We start from the raw sequence: 21,048 nt of genomic DNA on the forward strand, positions 1-21,048 counted from the left end.
CTGTCGTGTCTCAAACTGACCCAATGGACTTATGCTCCACAGTCTATGGCAGGGACACATAATTAGACACATCAAAGTCATTGAGGCAGAGCTTCACGTTATTGAGTTCTCAATGGATTACGGGTGTACCCCTATTGGACTTATTGCTACTCAAATACAGGGGTCCTCTCATAGCACATGTGCACTGACTCTTTCAATGTCGGATAATGCATTAGAAGAGTGGCTTTCCTTGCGAATGAAAGGGCACATGCTATGGAATGATCTCGTGTCAGGTTACGGACTTATATCCTATAAGTCTTGACCATCCCATATAGGGCCAATTCTCACTACACACTTGGGTTCTATTGTACTCGTTTGGATTCTCCAAGCCCTGGCTAATCACAACAATCATGAGGCATTCTAATATAAGATCCTGACTAGGAGGTGACCCTCACACGTCCTTGAGAAATTGTTTTATCAAAACGTAAGCGCTCAATGCCTCGTGTACTCGGGGTATGAGAATCTAGGCCCCAGTTCGCTAAGCACCCAGATTCTATCTCCCTCACTCACTCCCACTAAGCAAGAGGTTCTTGCCATTAAGGCCTTGAAAGGCCATATTGCCAACAGTAAAATTCAAGGTGGCACAGCTAATCATCATCCTAAGATCGGTGTAAAATTCAAAAACTTTGTTGAGAAACAACAAAGTAAGAAGAGAAACGATGAGGCACATATTAGAGATGCTGAAATAAAAAGGGCAGATGTTGACGCAAATCAAGAAGGTGGCTGCTAGATTGATGGAAGCATAAATGAAGAGGCATTGTATGACCTAGGAGAAGATTTTTGGTCCTTCTATGATACCAATGAAGAAGTGCAAAATAAATAAATTAGCTACGATGTAATTGTATATCAAAGAAGGTCAAGGATTGGACAACCACCTCATAATTTACAGCCAACTTTATTAAGTTTCCAACAGCCTCAAGATAGAAAACAATACGAGATTTATCAGCAAGATGAAGTTACTTTAAGAAGATTAGTAAGAGTGAAACATCCTATTGATAGTGTTGGGGTGGGGGTTTTCTTCGTACCATGTGGGTTGTTTTGAAAAATCAAAATTTTCTTCATTACCATCTTACAAATCACCAAACCATCACTATTTTTTTACTTGGTCCCTTTTGGTTCACGTTTTATAAAACTTCCCACATATTTCTTTCCACCCATTGAAGCAAAGAGGAATATATATTCTGATGTAGGGTTTGGGGAGTTTGGTGTGGTGCATATGTCATTCTCTTTGAACATCCTTGTTCCATCTCTCTCACTAGGCATTTAGAGGTGCCTTGAGCCCAAGGGTGCATCCATAGCTCAGCAAAGCTACCCTAATCATCTATTGTGAGGCCATCTTGATCTCATCACCTCTCAATCACTCTCTCTCTCTCTACATTGTTACTAATCTCTCTATATTCAAGAAAATCGGTAGGATATTAAGAAGGTATTGATGCTCTAAAGGTGGTGTTGTGTTATTCTCAATAAACCTTAGATGGAGCACCTCGGTGAGTTTGCTCCATACACCTTATTTATACATTTTTGGTATGATAAATGTTAGGGTAAAATATGAAATGGAGGATAATAAATTGGGCTTTGATTTGCAGTTTCGGTGATCCCTTAGTTATAGGTATATGTTTATGTTGAAGATTGTTATGTGATTGGATTATATTCATTTGAAGCATTTGATAATATTTTCATGTAGGGTTTAAAGACAAATATGATTGTTATGTGATGGATTATATGTATGTGAAACATTTGACAATATTTTCATTTAGGGTTTAAAGAGAAATATTGTTCCAAATGTTATTTGACATTAATGCTTATCAATAGCTGTCTTGAAATCGATTTAATATTAGTTTGTTATGGATGCACTCTTGGGCTAAAGGCACTTCTAAATGCTTAGTGAGAGAGCAAGGGAACAAGGGTGTTAGAAGAGAATGAGAGGTCCACCATACCAAACTCCCCAAAAGCCTATCTCGAAGTATATATCGTTGTTTACTTCAACTGTTGGAAAGAAATATGTGGGGAAGTTTTAAAAAAATGGACCAAGAGGGACCATGTAAAGAAATGGGGATTGTTTGGTCATTTGTAAAATGGTAATAAAAAACAATTTGAATTTTTTCCAAAATAGTTCACAAGGTATAGAGAAAACCCCCATGCCAAACATTCTCCCATTGTTTTCAACATGGTTTTGGCTTTATAATCCATCCATCCATTAATACAAAGAATTTTATCATAATCATTTGAGTTGTACATACTTAAGTAAACAATCTCTTTCACACAATCCATCCACTTAATGGCAACAAACACACACTTTCCCACGCTTGTCATAGTCATGGCGTATTGCATGATCATCAACCACCTCATGGACTTCATGCACATGCTTCTAGACCTACATAATCCCTCTACTAGGTATCTAGAAACAAATAGTAATGGACACCCTTCACTTTTACGCGATGCAGATGCTTATTACAAGTAGTTCATTTTTATCAATTCAGTGAATCACAACAAAATCTCATAAAAAGATCCATCTCACTAAGAGATTCTCAAATGCTTGGATAACCAGTAGCACATCACTTCCCTCTGACTAGGGATAGTGGAAATGTGAGCAAATGCATGCTTGCTGACGATAATTTGTGGCTCCATCCCTTCTAGAGATTTTCATCACATAAATGAACCATTAAAGGTCAAATGATCTAACCTACCTACCCTTGGAGACTCGAACATCTGCCATACAAGCATGTGGATCACTAAGAAACCATTGCATAACAAAGATTCCACTGGATCACTAAGATCCTCATGAGAGGACAAAGCCATTGGTGCCACATAGGCATCTGTGCCACAAAGGAGGGTAATATCACAAAGCCCATGATCATCACAATGCCACAGAGGCTACACATAAAATCTCATCGTCACAAAGACTCAACAACAGGCCCACAAAGGCTTTAATATCCTAGTAAGGCATCAATCATGATGATCCATCAATCTTTCTAAGTCCCATGGCAGCCACACTCCTTTCAAATGGGCTAGTATTAATGCCTTTCATTAATGGATATGCAACCATCAATTGAGTAGGAAGATTGCTAACTTCAACCTCCTTACTTTCCACAAATTCTCTTTTAGAGCGGTACTTCTGTTTAATATCCTTTGACTTGCCATGATACATTGGGTGTTTAGAATTGGCTATTGCTGCTTGATTATTACAATATATTATCATAAGCCCTTGCCCATACTTGGCTAGTGGCATCTCACTAAGAAAGTGCCCTAAGAAGATTGCCTCTCTTGAAGCATGATACAATGCAGTATATTATGCCTTCATAGCAGAGTTTGAGATGCACTTTTGCTTCTTATTACTGTATTAGACACATGTCCCACCAAAAGTAAATAACCATCCAGATGTTGATCTAAACTCATCAACTTTTTGTCCGAAGTTAGCATCACTATACCCCTCAAGGATTAGATCCTTAGTTAATCATGTGTGCCCTTAAGATATCTAAATATTCTCTTAACTAGTTTTCAATTGTGTAAATCAGGGTTGGCATATATCGACTAGCAACCCTACTGCATAACCTAGGTGGGCTAGGAGGGCCTGGGTGGACCCTAGGCTGCCTAAGCGAGTGCTCATGGGACTACACTCACCTAGGTACAAAAAATACGCATCACGTGGAGTATTTTTGCTTTTTTTTTTTAGATTATAAAAAAACCTAAAACATGATTACTAGACACCCCTTGCTCCCTTTTAAACCTAGGCTAGCCGCCTAGGCACTGGGTGGCCTAGACCCCCATGGCCGCCTAGGCGCTGCCTGGCGTTTTGTGGAACGTTGGACACAATTCATCAATTAATTAAGTGACCCTACAGCTTGTGCATAAGGACAATTTTACATGATTTCCTTTTTTATTAGTCATAAGACACATTTCCTTTGATAATTTGCAATTTTTGGCAATTAGGGTAGCCATTGGTTTAGCCTCCATAGTAAATCTCTTTAGTATTTAAAGATTATTTTGCTCTTGGTCAAGATATAATAATCTTGTAATTCTATTTCTAGTAACTTTAATTTCTAAAATATGGTCAACATGTCCCATATCTTTCATCTCAAATTTAGAGGATAACCACCTCTTACATACCTCAATGGCTTTTCCGTTGTTTCTTGTTATAATTATATCATGTACATATATGATCAAAATATAATGAATAAGCTAGCTGTCTTTAGTGCATTCACAATAAGAAGTAGCTCGTTTTAATCTCGAGTATAGTTCCTTGATTCCGAACTAGGAAATATTGGAGCTGTCATCTCCTTATTCCATGCAAAATGGATTTGATGGTCATATGGAGGCAAGGAAATCTCTTGGATTTCTGGGCCCAGCCCGAGAGTTTTTCAGTCTTCTTTCGTATAAAAAGTGTTAATCAAATTCACCGCTTGTAAATGTAAAAACGATGTCTTTTGAGCTGAGTTAAGGATATTCTATAAAGTTGAAAGTCTTGTCATTCTATGGTCAAGTTAAGTGTTGTCGTCTTTCATCATCTTCTTTTAGATTCTTTCTTTTCCTTTGGGAAGTCAGCCATCAATGAATTTATCCTTTGATTCTTTCTTTTCCTTTCGGAAATCAGTCAATCAATGAATTTATCCTTTGTTTTTTTAGATTCTCTTTTTGAGAATTCCTTCCATAAGACTCAATACCGAGAGTGCTATTTTTATCTACAAAAATCTTCTAGCGTTTAAGGGCATTCTGGTTGCTTTGCCTCTTTGTCGAGGAACTTTTTTTTGATTTGAGAGCTTGAAAGCCTCCGATTAGGACTAGATGATATATTGAATTCAAACCATCTTAACTTAATTAGTACAATCATACCAATCCTTAACTACTGACTTTTAACAAGCCTTTTGCCCTCCTAAAACAATTGGGATGAATCCCTAGGGCAGGCTTCTCTATTATTGGAGCTCTTGAGTGATGGCCTTCTTTCGTATATTCTTAAATCCATATTGCCTTGAGGATTGTTTTAAATCATATAATGATTTAATTAATTTGCATACTTTATTTTCTTGACCCTCACACTCAAAACCTTCATATTGAGTCATGTGAATTTCTTATTCTAATTCAGCATTTATAAAGGCTGTTTTAACATCCATTTTATGAATATGAAAATCATAATGAATAGCTCTTGCTAATACTAATAGAAAACTTCCTGGCTATGGGTGAAAAGGTTTCTTGGTAGTCAATGGCTTCCTTTTGACTAAACCCCCTTAACCACCAATCTTGCTTTATATCTACTAGCACTTCCATTAGATTTAAACTTCTTAGAGTATACCCATTTGCAACCAGTTGCCTTTCTATTTGTAGGAATTTCTGCCAATTTATTATTTATTAAGGACTCATATTCAGCCCTCATAGCCTCCATTCAACTCCTTGCTTTAGGTGAGCTAATAGCTTCTTTAAACTTACATGGCACTTCATTTTATTTGTTATAATAGACATATTCATCTGAATAATAAGCTTTTAATGCCCCTAGCACTTCTAATCAATTTGAGAAGATCTTCCTACATCAATTATATTGGGGTTTTATGGTTCTTCTTCCTCACTTTGTTCTAAAATTCTAGTTTGTTTTACTTTTGATATTTCAATGTCTTCTAAGAAGTAAGCCTCTCTACTTTCCAAATTTATTTAATTTCTTTATTATAAAATCTGTATCCCTTGGAGTCACTTGAGTACCGTACAAATATGTACCTATGTTATTTTGGGTCCTGGCTTATCTCTCTTCTCATGGGGATATGAACTTGTGTCATAGAACTTCATACCTTGATATGATGTAGGTTGGGTTTTCTACTAAACCATAGCTCAAAGGGTGTCACATTATGGAAGGCACTCTATTTAATATATAGGTTGTCGCCATAATACCTTCTCCCCAAAAATGATATTCTACACCAGTTTCTTGTATCATACAATTGACCTTATCAATTAATGTCCTATTTTTCCTCTTAGGCTCTTGGCCATTCCATTTTGTTGGGGTGTGTAAGACAAGTGCGTTTGCCTAACTATTCTATTATTATTACAAAACTCATTAAATTCATTTGATCTATATTCCCCTCCTCTATCTCTACTAAGAATCTTAATTTTAGTATTTAATTGGTTTTCAAGTTCTGATTTATACCTTTGAAATTTGTCTAATGCTCCATCGTTATGGAGTCATCTATAAAAGTAATGAAGCATTACTTCCACCTATGCATATGGGTTTTAATTTTTCACATATATCAGTATGAATAATTTCAAGCGGATTTTGTGCCTTTGATTCGCTGCTAATCTTCACTCTGTTAGTAGCATTACCAAGACTAGAAATTGCTTTAACCTACATATTTTATCTTTCAGAATCTGAGAATTGGGAGTACCTTAGGATTGTTGAAGTTACGGCTGCCATTCGCCATAGCTTCGGTCACCAACGTCTTTGACCTTTTGGCATTGGGCAGGTGTCACCCCCATACATAGTCTTATGACTTGCAAAGACCTTTTTTTGGTGAATAGTCGCCTAGGCCTGGCACTGCAACCCTCTTCACCGGCCATCTTCCTGAGCAGCTTTTGTAGATTTATTTATGGCTTCTTTTAGTTTTTAAGCTTTTGTCCTGTTTTTATTAGTCATTGTCTTGTAGAAGTGTTCTATCATTAAAAAATCTTTCTGGAGTGGTTACATCAGTACCCAGATCTTGTAGTTGCTCTTTGAAAAGGAATTCTCGCTACAATTTTCAAGTTCTTTAGAAGTTTCAACGATAACATAAACATGAGACAAGATTTACCATTTGGTAACTATTGATCGGTTGGAAGCCATCAATATAGAAGAGACAGGTGCAGATTTGCTATCAACATGGAAGACCATGTATATGTCAATCTACTTTTACATATAACCATAATAGAAGATATCTACAGACGCACAGGCACTTGCACGTAACGTGAACACCAAAAAATGTATGAGATAGTGAGTGACTCATAAGAAGCTTGTAGATCCTTTAATTATATTCAATAGAAAGATGAACGACCCCATAAAGAGCATATGTACGAAGGAATTAAAAACGAGCAAGTTCTAGAACGAGCATATATTGCCATGAATAGAAGAACGGCTTGCAAGTTCATCAGCTCCTTTACAAAGCATTTTCTTTCAAAAAAAAGAAAAAGAAAAAAGAAAAAGGTGATAGCTTCAACTACCCAAGTTAGGAGATGCATGTAGAAATCCTTCTTCTGATTATAATAAAAAGCCACACAACAAGAAGACAAATAAGATTATCCCATTCAATTTTAGAGACATGATTGAAGAGATTGTGACATATATAAATACTCCTTATATTAAAGTAGCATTGTCTGTCACAGAAACTTAAAATATCCTCTTTCCTTATGATTCACAATGGTTCTATGATTAAAGTATATCACACCATTGGAGCATGAAGGCTTGGGTTCTTCACACTGAATTTGTATGCTCTGGAGGATTGTGGATATATTGACTTATAGATGGACGAGGATATCTGCAAACTTGTATTGTATATAGCCGCCAACATGAACTCTTAAGTTATTTAGTGAATGGCTACTACTGGCACTTGTGCTATCTACTATGTGCTTTATCCATAGTTACTGGGATCCATCTACCAAGGGGTCAATTCCACTCTGGGATCTTGATCTTGGGCTCCTGGGAAGGGGGATCTTGCTCCACCACAATTCTTAAATTTTGGTATATTTTTATTATTAGAGATTGAGATTGAGGTCCTGTGTTACACGGGATTCAGATTCCTGAGCATTCTAGAATAGCATAGCAGCATATAGTATAGCAATGTGGTATAATATGGTAGTAGAGTATAGCAGTATGGTATAGTCTAGCCATGTGGTATAATGTATAGTCTAGTGTATACTATATGATTATTCAAATATACTTAAAAATAGTAGCATATAGTGTAGTGTAATAGAATATAATATATAGCATATTATTGTGGTATAGTATAGCTGTATGGTATTGTATAACAATGTGGTTTGTGTAGTGGCATATACTATACTGTGGTACTAGTTAAGCACTCTCGGGGACCTCATGTTTTAACCAAATGGAGCTCAATATCATTCCATCCCAATTAAGTTTGTATCGAGCTCCCTCACATATTGGGACTGAGATCCCTAGATTTTAAGGTGTATGGATTGCGACCCCTACCATAGGGAGCTTTCTGCTTGTCACGATCCCGTGGTTCTTATCTTGATCCTAGATCTAATTCAATCCCAATCCCACTAACTATTGTTTTATCTCTTACATGTTTTTTGTAATTGTATGATTCATTTCTTGTTATGTTTTGTAAGTTTGCAAATAAATACATGTTTATATAAGGGAAAGACCTGAAACCCCCGACTATGGATTTATGGTCCCATATACACCCTAGGGTTTTGAGAAAGAGATGGGGTTTACAGGAGGTTTGGGAATGGGGAGAGAGAGAGAGAGAGAGTGAGAGAGAGAGAGATGACAGCTGCTTAAAGAAAAAAACAGACCTGGACTCACCAAGCAACATTCGTAGAAACCCCCAATCTCGGAATTCCACAAAGAAACCGTGACAATATGACTGCTGCTAATATGGGTATTGGTATGGATTTGCGTAAAGAAGAAGGGGGGAGTTGTAGAGCTGGGGGTTGTAAGTTTGGCAGATGGAGAGAGAGAGAAAGAGAGAGAGAGAGAGAGAGAGAGAGAGAGAAACAAGGGGCATAAAAATGAGAAAGGGAGGGAAAGAAAGAGATGGAGAGACATGGATCACAGAAGTGGAAGAGAGAGAGTAGGGTCACGGAAGCGAAAGAGAGAGAGGGGAACATGGGAGTTCTAGGCTTCGGACTGATTGGGTATAAACAATAAGAAAAAGAGCACTTTTGTAAAAGGGGAGGAGAAAAGTTATTCAAGTGGATAAAGTCTTGGTTTTTATGCTCTCGAGGCGTCCGTGGGCTTTGTGTGGACCTGAGGGTGGGACGCTAATCCTTTTTTCTTTGTTTGGGCGGGGGGGCACTGGGGTGTAGGGGGGCTTCTTTTTCCCTTTATATAAACCATGTTTACATGAACCATTTATTATGCATGCAGGGACATAATGGAGTCAATATCTGATATTGGGGGTTCTATTAAAGCTACTCAATTTATTGGTCAAAGTTCTGGTATGCTATGCTTTGCCCTCCACTTTCGTATATACCATTCTAGAATACAATTGCTAATGTTGCTTCCTTACCTTGCATGATATGAGCATTTTATGCAGATTATGTTGATGTTGTTTTTATGCTGCAACAAATCTGACATGATCTGAATTGATGAGAAGTACTGTGAGAGTTTTTGCTTTCCATGTGATGTAGGAGCTGAACAGTTTTGGATTTTTCTTTGGATTTAAATTTTACAGTTCAAGGGTTATACTTTTATTTTGTTTTTTTATTATCAAGTACTTCGTTGTTTTTTTGTAAGAGTGGAGGTCATTATTTTGTTAACAAGGGGACAAAGTTGTCATTTAAATAGTATTAAATTTCCATTTAAATAGAGTAAGTAGGGTTTTTAATCTAATGGGGTATGGGTGAGAAGTGCATAGAGGAGGAAGTTTGGTGGTGTACTAGAAAATAGTAATTTGCAGAGAGTATGTTAGAGAGAGAGGGAGTGTTCCTAGATTGGTGGACCTAGAGAGAGAGATGGGAAACATAGTCCGTTGCTTCCATTGGAGAAGGTTTGCATAGCTTACTGCTTCTTTTCTTGTTTCTTACATGGTGTGTTCTCTCTTTGTTTTCACTGCATCAAGTGTTAGCGGAGCAGGATTATTAATCGACCGTGGCAGTTAGAGGACATGTCACAAGCCACGATGGAGGCTTCTCTTTGATGCTCTTCCCGGCACACTACCCTCCTCCTAGGTCCCTCATGCTAATCCTCTGCTGAAATGTCCAGGGCCTAAATATATTTTACAGATATTAAAATAAATTTTATGATGTCATCAAATATTTTATTTTACTCTCTGATTAAAATAAAATCAGAAAACTATTTTTTCTTCTTTTAAAATTATTTTTCAATAAAATAAAATACCTAGAGAGGTCTAAAAAATCATTTTAATTATCAGAAAAATAATTAAAACATATTTAGACATATCCAAGAAGATTTGATGAGAATTAGATCCATAGAATTAGGATTACAAGAAATATACTGAAGATTCCATCCTTTTTAGAGACCATATATGACTGCATCTTCGCAAACTGGCCATGACTCACAGCTCTTTGTAAGGGTTCATGATTGGATTATCAAAGTCAGCCAATTCATTGAAAGAGACACGATCTTAGTCCATGGATTACAGATCCCTCTATGAGGACAAGTCCGAGCCCATTCTAGAACTATGCTCCATGAGTCCTTCCAACATAGTCCAGTATTGCAGGGAGTCATTTCTTCGGCACATATACACAAAGCACACTGTTATTCAATAGGGCCGCTTCTTGGACAGCTATCTATTGTGCATGTCGTGTGATGGTAATCAAGGTTTCAAAAAACGCTAGGCGGCCTGCTTGGTGCCCATCGCCTAGGCAGGCGCCCAGAACCTCGGCCACCCTGTGGTGCAAATTCTTAGATTTTTTTACATATTTGCTATCCAAATGCACATATATGCATATATTTGTGTCAAATTTTGTAATTTATTCCATTTGAAAATATCGCAAGTTCACAACATATGTTTTTATATGCAAACATATCACATGTCTCAGCCTCTCAGGTAATCAGTTGAGAATAAACTTATTCAAAATTTCAAACCATACAAAATATTTAAAAGTCTAATAGGCTATTGTAAGGTCTCGAACGCTCATATTCTCCATATTCCATATTCATAAAATAAACCATAATAACATCCAAGTCTCCAATTCTCCAAGTCTTCAACAAACTGACTTCCAAAACTATAAAAAACCAGTAAACCACACAACGAAATAGTCCAAAAAGGCAAAAAAAATTACAAACCACATAACAAAATAAAAATCGTTCAAATGACTAAAGCTCAAACCAAGATGGTGCAATAAAGTTACTACAAAAGAAGAGAGAAGTCAATCAAGACATCAATAAGAATCAAAATCATCATCTTCATTGCTTTCATCTGCATCAGAATTGAGGTCGTCATCATCAGAATCATCACCCTCTTCAACATATTCCTCTTCTTTCAGAGATTCTTCTAAATCTGTCTCCTCTTCCTCTATCTCCCTCCATGAAGTACCAGCAGAAGAAGTTGCTCGAGTGGCCCTCCTAGGATCAGAAGCTTGCCCCGAAGCCTCCTCGACCATTTCCCATGTCAAATGCTCCCCAGAGAAGACCTCCTCAGTACCAGGGTCACTAACTAGCCAATTTGAAGCATTCTCCATCTCTTTCGAAGAGATAGGATCCTTCTTTGGCTGGTTTTTCATCTCCTTGAGCCTTTGATTCTCTCTAACAAAAACCAAGTCATTGAGCTTCTTTTGCTCAAGCCTATTTCTTCTCTTTGTATGCACCTATAAGGAAAAATAATGCATAAGTAACTACTATGAGTCTATGATCTTCTTACCTTTTATGAATCTATATTACAGAATGAACTTATAAACAAAAAAAGCATATAAAATTGTAAAATAGTAAAATAACTTCTCAAACGAACTCCAATTGCGCTCACAACCAGAAGAGGTAATTGTCAAACTCAAGATCCGTATAGCCATCTTCTAGAGATTTGGAGCTCTACTCCCATGTTGTCTCCACCATTGGGCTGCAATATGTGAGCAACCTTTATAATTAATTTAGGTATTTAACATTATCAAAACTTGAAAGTTGAAACTTGAAAGAAAATTATAAATTTATAATTTATACAACAAAAGTCAAAAGAATACTACCTGGTTCGTCTTTGTTTCTCTGTTTTAATGCCATATCTTTCCCAAATGACATCAAAGAACACTTGTACAAAATTAGCTCTTGAGTTGATATCTTATCTTGGATATGTGGGTCGGGAACTAATTTCTCAAGGCATTCATTAAAACCTTCCATAATTATCCCTTTGGACTCAATATCTGCATATTCATAAAAGAATTTGGGGTTCAAGTATTACCCCGCTGCATGCAATGGTTTATGGAGCTGCCTATACCATTTGTCATCTATAATCTCCCAAATTGGAGCATACTTGGCTACATCATTACCCAAATTCTCTGCAATCGCATTCTTAGACCTTTCCATTGCATCATATATATAGCCCATGGAGGGCTTATCAGTATCAACCAAGCGCAAGACCTTCACCAAGGGAAGAAATACTAATATCGCATGCGTCACCCCACGCAAAAAATATTTCGAAAGAACAATATCTCGTGCCTTCTTTCCTTGGCATCTCTAGACCACTTACACCTACTCCACTCTTTTGAAGCAAACATAGACCTTAATGCAATCCGCCTCTTATACATGCTCTTAGACTAAGGTAAGCAGTGTCAAATCTAGTGACCCCAGGCCTCACTAGCTCTCTCTTTTTCGTAAACTTACGCATTATGTTAAGGGTAAGTATGCGACTGTATATGAAGATTGTAACCTCTTTAGCCTTAAAAATATATCTTTTAATAGTAGGCAATTCACCAATTTCCTCAAGCATAAGATCTACGCAACGTGCAGCGCAAGGAGTCCAAAATATGTGAGGCCTCTTCTGGCGAAGCAAATGACCTGCAACTAGATTGGGAGCAGCATTATCTATGACCACTTGAATTACAAGTTCCACCCCAACCTCCTCAATGCCCTTATCAATGAAAGAAAATCTATAATGTGCATCATGAATATCATTGAAAGCATCGATTGAGCGCAAAAAAACTGTACCCATGGGACAATTTACTAACAAATTCATGTTACTCCTCCTATCACTCCACATATCTGTCATTAAAGAAATACCAAATTTAGCCCATTCCACCTTATGAGTCTTGAGATATTCGTTAATGTACTCGACTTCTTTCTTCAGTAGTGTCTCTCCAATCTCATAAGGAGTTGGAGCTTTCAAACCTGGCCCAAATTGTCCAATTGCTTCAAACATTGTATGGAAGCTATTCAAGCGAGTAGTGTTAAAAGAAATGCCCGCATGATAAAACCATCGAGCAATATATTGAATCACCCTGGCTCTATCTTCCTTCTTAAATCTATTTTCAATTGTCACTTGTTTTTTCCCTTTTCCTCCCTTGCCTTTCTCAATTACTGTCTCAGGGCTAGGTGTAAAAAAACTATCTATTGGCCCTCTCATACTAGACTTCTTAGACCCAAAAGCCCTCTTGGTCTTAGAGCTCCGAGTACCACCATAGCTACCTCTTCTTCCCCCTCTTCATCCTCTTCTTCAGTGTCAATATTATCATAAAAAACATTGACCCCTAACTTTAATTCTGCTATATCCTTTTTTTGCAATTTTTTTTATTCTTTTTACCTCAATGTACTCCAAAATTTCTTTCTTTACAAGATCTAGGACTTCCTTACATGGGGCAACATCACCTCTAATACCGGCAAGATGTTTTTTAAATCTATTTATACTGGCATTAGAAACATGTCCACAGAAATTGCACGTAATTTTATTTGTCTTTCTTATCAAGGTTGACATAATATTTCCATCCCATTCGATGTTGGTTACCTCAATCGAGCTACGAATCAACTCAAAAGTCTTCTAATACCACCAATAGCACCCTAAAAATAATTTCAATGAGAAAAGAAAACTTTTTCAATCCACATAAAGTACTTTCAATTCTCATAAATTACTTTAGATTCACATAAATAAGTTTAAGATTGAGGCTTTCTTCTTTTTTTTCACTTTGGGGTTCAAAAATAAACCAAACTTTTTTATACAAACTTGGGGCTCAAAATGACTCCCTTTGCCCTTTTGGGCGAACTTAAATACGATAAAAAGCGCCACTGCCCTGGGCGCCTGCCCAGGTACAACCGCCTGTGTAGGAGCGCCTGGGTCTAGGCATGCGGAAAAAATTTTCTGGCCGCCTAGGCGCCGGGCGGATCGTTTTTTAAGAAATTGATGGTAATGATAAGGATTTAGGCCCTTGTCATCTCATGCCAACCATCACACACAGAGGTCTCATCTAGTTCCCCTGGTCAAATGGCCTGGGCACAACTTTGACCTCATCAACGGGTAACCCCACATTGAAACCCTTATCGGTTGTGCGCACAATGCCCATGGCTACGGCTTTTTAAACCTCACATTGAGCCATAGTCAGTCAAAGCTCAGGTGAGTCTTGCCATTAGCAATGCCTTACAGTCCAATGTGGACCACACTTCCATTGGAGTTATGATGCCACTATAATAATTTCAGTACATGCTCTCATAAGGCCTTTAAATGGTCACATAACCCCAACAATAGCTTCCGAACCATTTTAGCCGATTCTTGCTAAAAAGCTCATATGCTCTGCAAAAAATTCTATGCTTGGTATTCTAGGATGCAGATCAAATGCAACAAGCACTAGATGTAATCATAAAATAGGTATTCCTTAAGAACTTGATTGTAGTAATATTTAGAGTTGGGTGTAGGAATTTCATCTCTATATTCCTACTTCAAGGTTTCTATTTATTCTAAATGTTTGTGAACTTGCTGAACCCATAGGATGCTAATCCCTTGAGGTAAATAGTAATTTGGTACTTGACAGGAAGTGGTACAACAGGACAGAGCCAGAAAATTCAACAAGCTGTTTTACAGGTTCATTTTATGTCCTATAAGCTGATGGTCTAATCTTTTATTACTACATTTGAGCCCTGATCCATCACATGGTCGATTGTTATAGATGTTTCGTGCTGGTGGATACAATGTTATTGTTGCAACCTCTATAGGAGAGGAGGGCCTGGATATCATGGAAGTTGATCTTGTTATCTGCTTTGATGCGAATGTCTCACCTTTGAGAATGATACAACGCATGGGAAGGACTGGAAGGAAACATAAAGGACGAGTTGATATCCTTCATAGGTCCTGGAGAGATACTCGCTGAGCTTAACACCAATTTAACAATGCTTTTTGGCTTTCATAGCTGATTAAGCTTAAAAACATCTTCTCTTTTTGTTTTGTATCTCTTGTTTTCTGAATTGTTTTTGAAGAATTCCTTGACAAGCTGCACTTGTTTTAGCGTCTGAGGGGTCAGAGTTGAACGGATACTTGAAAAAGCAGGATAGTAACCGAAAAGTAGGGAAGCACATGCATAATGGCGGACTTAATAGCTTCAATTTTCATATGAGTCCTAGAATGGTGACTACTGTTCCATTTTTATTTTTTATTTCATTATTTCGATCACATGCCTTTCATCTCAAAGTTGAATTTTTCTTTTTTTCTTGATTAGGTTCCACATATCTATAAACCAGAGGTTCAGTTTATGGAGATGTTGATTGAAAGATTTGTGCCACGTGGAAACAAAACAAAAGATGATCGATCCTACTCTCCATCTATTAGTAAAATATCAGACTCTGAGGCTGATTTTATAGCAAAATATTTTAGGCCTTCCAGGAAAGACAGGTGGAAACCTTCTCTTATTGCCTTTCCCCACTTTCAAGTGTGTCCATCTCGGGTTTATGAAGTACGACACTCGTTCAGAACAACAGAGATGCTAATTGACACCATGCAGCATCTTCAAGAACTAGCCTCTGTTTGGCCATCAGAGCTGAATTGCTTGGGAAAGGTTTGCCTCTATTTTATTGTCAAGATTCTATAGTCCAATGAATACAGTATAGCTTACTCTATAGATCATTCACTGTAATTCCTGATGATGGAACAAAAATTAACAGAACTGGGGCCAGCTGTGCCTTTCATCGAGTTATATGTTTTGTAGTTTAGATGCATTCTTATTGTTATGTTGATGGGCATTGGTTTGAACGTTTTGGGCTCAGGTTGGCAGTTTAAGTGAGCAACCAGAAGATGTACCAGTTCAACCAGATCAAATAAAAGGTAAATGTGATTTGCATTTTCATGTAAAACATTTCCATAGGAATTTTCATATGATTACTTTCCTTTTATATTGATGATTAATACTGGGCATAATCAAATAAGAAATGACTGAGCCTGCTTAGCCTTAGTTTTGCATCTATCTCTACCAATAAGGTTGGATGAATTATTGGTTGCATTTTCAGAATCACTCAGTAACCATGAAGAACCTGAAGCGTTATCAGAGCATGAAATACCAGATGCTATAGCACCGCTAGCATCATTGAAGGTTGAAGTCATAGCACCGCTAGCATCATTGAAGGTTGAAGGCATACTTGATCATCAGAGCTCCGTGTCTTCATCAGCTGATAACCTCACACATATTAAAGCACTGCCCAGTGGAAGTGACAACCTACCAATGAAAGTATGTAGTAGAAACGATCTCTTGCACCACTTTCTTTTTGGGACTGGTATTATAACTGTGAGTGAGGTTGGTGGGATTCTGATTTCATCTGTTCCCTGTCTCCCTTTGCCCAAAAACGTTTCTGTCTCTGAAAGTTTGCCAATGGAAGGTGGCATTCTGTTAACTAAGTCTGCAGAGCAAGGTGTTCCTTCTTGTGGGGCATCTCCTAAAGAATATAATGGAGTAGGGGTGCATTCAAAAACTAAAGAGGAGGATTTAGGTTTGCCTAATGTAAATGAACAAGTGCATCACATCAGGAAGACATTATTTTCTCCCAGGTCTCCCATTTCTGATGAAATTGTTCCCCAAACGCCAATTTCTGAAGGGAAAATATTGACAAATTGTGAAACTGATGTTGCCAACACACCTGCATCTATGGAAGAGGATATACTAATTTCACCAATTGGTGAATCTAATAGTATGGATCTCAGTCCGAGGTTAACAAGTTTCATTGAGAAGGGGGTCGTTCCCGAGTCCCCTTTGCTTGAAGCAGTGCATCTTTCTTTCGTAGCACAAAACATGGTCGATGTAAAGGTGCCTGTGGAGCTTAACAGACATCAATTCCATTCTGAACCACCTCTTGAGTGTTTACAAGAGATGAAGATGCCTATGAGTTCTACTCATTGTGTTGCAAAACCACCTGATAGCTCAGCAATAAATCAGCTACCTGATCCAGCTCGATTATTGTTAGATATGCATAAATCAACTACTAAAAATTCTCGAAATTTAAGTCCAGGGAAGGATGCAGAGGCGGATGTACTTCATTTCCAAAACCTGAGAATTTCGACCTCTTCTACGAATAAGGAAAATTGTGAGCCTGTGGTTAATCAGTCCAGCAATAGCTGTAGCTAAGACTGGCAGCTGAGCAGCGGAGCAGCATCCAATTCAGTTCAGAAACCATGCAAATTAAAAAGGTTGCGTAAGTGTGCTGATGTCAATGAGAGGCGACATTCTCAGGCTTCCAGGAAGAAGCATGATGGCATCAGGGCGAACCTCTACAATGCATTTACTCATGCAGATGTCCCTGAAATGACTGATATAGGTGAGTTTGATTCTTTTTCTTTCATCTTTTGAAAAGGAACAAATCATTGGGGTGTCTAAAAAGAGCCTTCCTATGCACTATTGATGCTCCGATGTTTTTGGAATATATTGCATTTATTCTTGATGCTTTTCAGATCAATGGAGTTCAAAAGCGCACCCTAAGGACTTCATTGATGAGGAAGCAGAGTAAGTTAATTTTTCCGAAGCATTCTGTAGAAGCTCTTCAAGTGTTATGATTTCCTCGAAGGGTGTCATTTGAACCATTCTTCTTTGTGAATGTATGTTCCAGGGTGTCTTCTGATACAGAGGTATCAGAAGACAATGAAGATGAGAATGAGAATTACGGGGAAAGCAATAGTTTCATTGATGACAGTGTAGAGCCTTCAGCAGCATATTTACTGGGAGAAACTGGTGAAAGAGACATGATGGCCATTTACAGGTGAGGATAGCAACAGAATTAATTAATTGAATTTGCTTTTTTCATTCTTATTCATACTTCTCTTCTTTTGCACATTCATGGGCATAAACACGTATACTTGCATTGCATTTTCTAAGGATCGTAACCCATCAATATGTGCACCTGCTTTGAAGCTTCAAAGCTGTTTTTTGCTAGTGGCATTCTACAATTCTGTCAGTGCACTTGTCTTTCAGCTTGTACTCTGGAAGGGTTTTCTGTTTTTTCTTGTTGATTGGGAATGAAAGCTAAGAACTTGTCAATCAAAACGTACAGCTCCTTGCCATATATATATATATATATATATATATATATATATATGTTTGCCACTTGGCCCACATTTTTCCTGTTCTTTACTTGTAACTAACCAGACTTCAATACAGACGCTCATTGCTCAGTCAATCGCCTAGGGAGAGACAACTAGACCTACTGGCCAAGTTTCACTGTGCATACCTGTCCCCAACACCTACCCAAAGAAAAGAGGTTTCTTTCACAGAAACTGAAGCTTGTACCAAAACACCTCATCAGAGTGATTCAACATCTATAGATCGATCTATATGTAAAAATCCAGTCTCGGGTACAAAAGAGAAAGCTGCTGCTGGTGAAACTTTCATGGAAGAACAGGATCTGAGTTTGGAGACTAGAAAAAGGAAACTGAATCTCCAGCAATTTGGCTATGATCTTCCATGTCCCAATGGTGAAGAAGATAAGTCAGAGTCTCAGCCAAATGAGCTCCATGAAAGTAATTGTGACCCCTTTGATGATGATAGTTTTTATGAGGGTATTGATCTCGATGCAATGGAGGCACAGGCTACCAAAATGTTGCAATCTAAGTTAAGGTCATCGATGCAGCAACAGCGTGAAGCAAGTAAAGGCCCTCTTTTGAAAAATGAAGATTTAGATATTTTTTCTCCTTCATTTGATCTTGGGTTTGATAGATGGAGCTGATCTCTTATCATCCTTGAGTCTCTTCGGGGCGCTCAGTTGTATTGGCAACATGGGTTGTTACGTTCAGCATTCAAGGGATTGCCAACTTTCAACAATCTAGGCTCTCAAACCATGTTGGCTTTGATCGGAGGCTACTATGAATCGTTATTTTGCAGAAGTGGTACGTATTTAAGAGAATTTACTTTCTGTTGCTCAGAATATGATTGGTGGTTTTTGTGTAGGAAAGAAACGATTGTAAGTTATTAGTTGAAGAGGATGCAGAATACTTTCTATTGTATGTAATGGATTGAAGGAATCTTGAATTTGGTGAACAGAACATGTCATGCTGCAATTTCTGATGCCATATTTGCCTTAGGCAGGTACTGTAGTTTGCCTCCTCGTTGAGGAAACTGTGGCTTTGTATATATGAGACTGGCTTTGTATATATGAGAGGGTGGAGGTGATACCATATTGTATATAGCATTTGCTTCAGAGATCTAATTATGTATCAGTCCCCCAGGAGCCTATGTAGTATTGCTCTGCAAAGTAATCTATATTCCTGAAGTTCTGGTAAACAATGGTGCAATGTGTTTTGAGTACGCAATATGCTACAAATCCTCTATCCATGTGTCCGCACTTGTGTGGGCACATGCACACAGGCACTTGACGATTAAGCTTAATGTTATACCTAATCAACAAGCGATTTCCTACAGAACTAATATGTGGATTAATGGCCCAGAATTTTAGTGATGCAGATCATCTAATATGGTCAGCATCTCATCTTTTGTGCGAACATGCACACGGTGCGCCTCTAACAGTAGTATATCTTCACTGAATGATAGTTATATAATCTTTTTTTGTGGATGCATGCAGCCATGTGTATGGTGGGGGGTGTGTGCACGCCCCAAAATAGCCTCAATTTTTAGCTCTTGTTTTTAGTTTCTTTGTTAAAATATAGTCACCCTGGATCATTAGGTTGAATCAGCATCGATCCTTGACTAGGGGTGGCAATGGGCTGGGTGGCCCGTCCCCGGCCCTCAAAACCTAGGGCCTTGGTCAGGCCAAGCTAGGCCCTACCCATTTTAGCTGGCCTGCCCCTTTGCAAGCCCTATCCTCAACGACTCGGTGCCTGTTGAAAAGCTTTGCAAGAAGTCTCACATTGAGGCTCCATAATGCAGATAGCAAGGAATAAGGAATCCGAATTGTGACAGTTGTTGAAAGGAGCTCCTATACAAGACTTCTTTAAGCGTCCAATTTTATTGAAGTAGATTCAAAGTCTTCTGGCTGTCTTAATTTACAACTTTGATAATCGGATTTGGTTATTTTTTATGGTTTCACTGATCACAAACAAAAAGTTTTTCCCTAATAATGCAAAAAAGGCTACCTTAATTAAAAAAAGAACATGCTTTCTGTCCAATATCAACGATTACACTCTGGAAACAAGGTAACTTTACTCGATATCTCTTACAAGTTCCCACACTAAATAATCAACTGAACAGGTAAAATAAAATAGCGGCAAGAGAAAAATCTTTCATCAACAAATAAAGCCGCACCAAAACGGCCATGTTACAAACACTATCGCCTTTATTTGTTAAAACTTAAAACAAAAGGGCAAAAAAGAAATTACAAAATTGAGGCTCCCTCCATTTCATAAAAATTACAAAAAGGTACTCATAAAAGCAGCAAAAAAATGTAATAAACAAAAGACACCCTTAGGATGGTAACTGATGAACCCAAGAAGTATGAGCGGTAAGTCCTCCAATCCTGAGAATAAAAACAAAAATAAGTAAATAAATAAATAGATTATAACCACTCACTGAAAGTTAATGCTCTGAAAATAAAATGTTACTAACAGCAATTTTAAAGTTGAACTGTGGCTAAGTTGCAAGAAACAATTTAATGTCTTCTTATCTCATCATTTTATTTGTATCGTAATTGTGTATTATATAGCGTACATCTCTCTCTCACTCTCTCTCTCTCTCTCTCTCTCACACATGCATAAGTGTGATCCGTAAGGGTCATACGCAAAATTTCTCTGACAAACTCCATCTGAGTGGGGGTTAAACAGAGGCCATCCTTGTTGCAGCTGCAAGCTAGATTGTATCTCTCATTATCATGTTACTGTATCTTGAAAAGAGTTTTCAGCTTTACAACCAGCTTCCACTCATCAAGGGACAAATCCTCCTGCAAAGCATAAAGGAATGAAGTTTTAAAATGGGACATAGAAATCCCAGTGAACAAGCAATAAACATGAACTCATTAAT

The 21,048-nt window shown here is 37.8% G+C and overlaps 1 protein-coding gene and 1 pseudogene across 2 annotated transcripts in view; one reads left to right on the forward strand and one right to left on the reverse strand.

Annotated features, from left to right (window-relative positions):
• LOC148781991 (DEAD-box ATP-dependent RNA helicase FANCM-like) overlaps positions 1–19,359 on the forward strand; it is a 71,716-nt pseudogene extending 52,357 nt beyond the window's left edge. Inside the window, exons 13-22 of the transcript XR_016056710.1 lie at positions 9,098–9,168; positions 14,641–14,690; positions 14,776–14,941; positions 15,103–15,230; positions 15,322–15,657; positions 15,866–15,923; positions 16,106–17,404; positions 17,538–17,589; positions 17,693–17,842; positions 18,241–19,359. The product of XR_016056710.1 is annotated as a DEAD-box ATP-dependent RNA helicase FANCM-like (transcript). The remainder of the gene's footprint in view (positions 1–9,097; positions 9,169–14,640; positions 14,691–14,775; positions 14,942–15,102; positions 15,231–15,321; positions 15,658–15,865; positions 15,924–16,105; positions 17,405–17,537; positions 17,590–17,692; positions 17,843–18,240) is intronic.
• Positions 19,360–20,210: 851 nt separating this feature from the next.
• The window catches only part of LOC148781992 (uncharacterized), a gene marked incomplete at its 5' end in the record, with an annotated part of 51,732 nt that continues 50,894 nt past the window's right edge, over positions 20,211–21,048 (reverse strand). The window contains one exon of the mRNA XM_088866251.1: positions 20,211–20,548. Coding sequence (XP_088722377.1) covers positions 20,456–20,548 — 93 coding nt within the window. The remainder of the gene's footprint in view (positions 20,549–21,048) is intronic.

The sequence above is a fragment of the Amborella trichopoda genome, chromosome 5, assembly GCF_054954075.1.
Source record: "Amborella trichopoda isolate Santa Cruz 75 chromosome 5, AtrichopodaSantaCruz75HAP2 v2.0, whole genome shotgun sequence".
NCBI classification, from domain to species: Eukaryota; Viridiplantae; Streptophyta; class Magnoliopsida; order Amborellales; family Amborellaceae; genus Amborella; species Amborella trichopoda.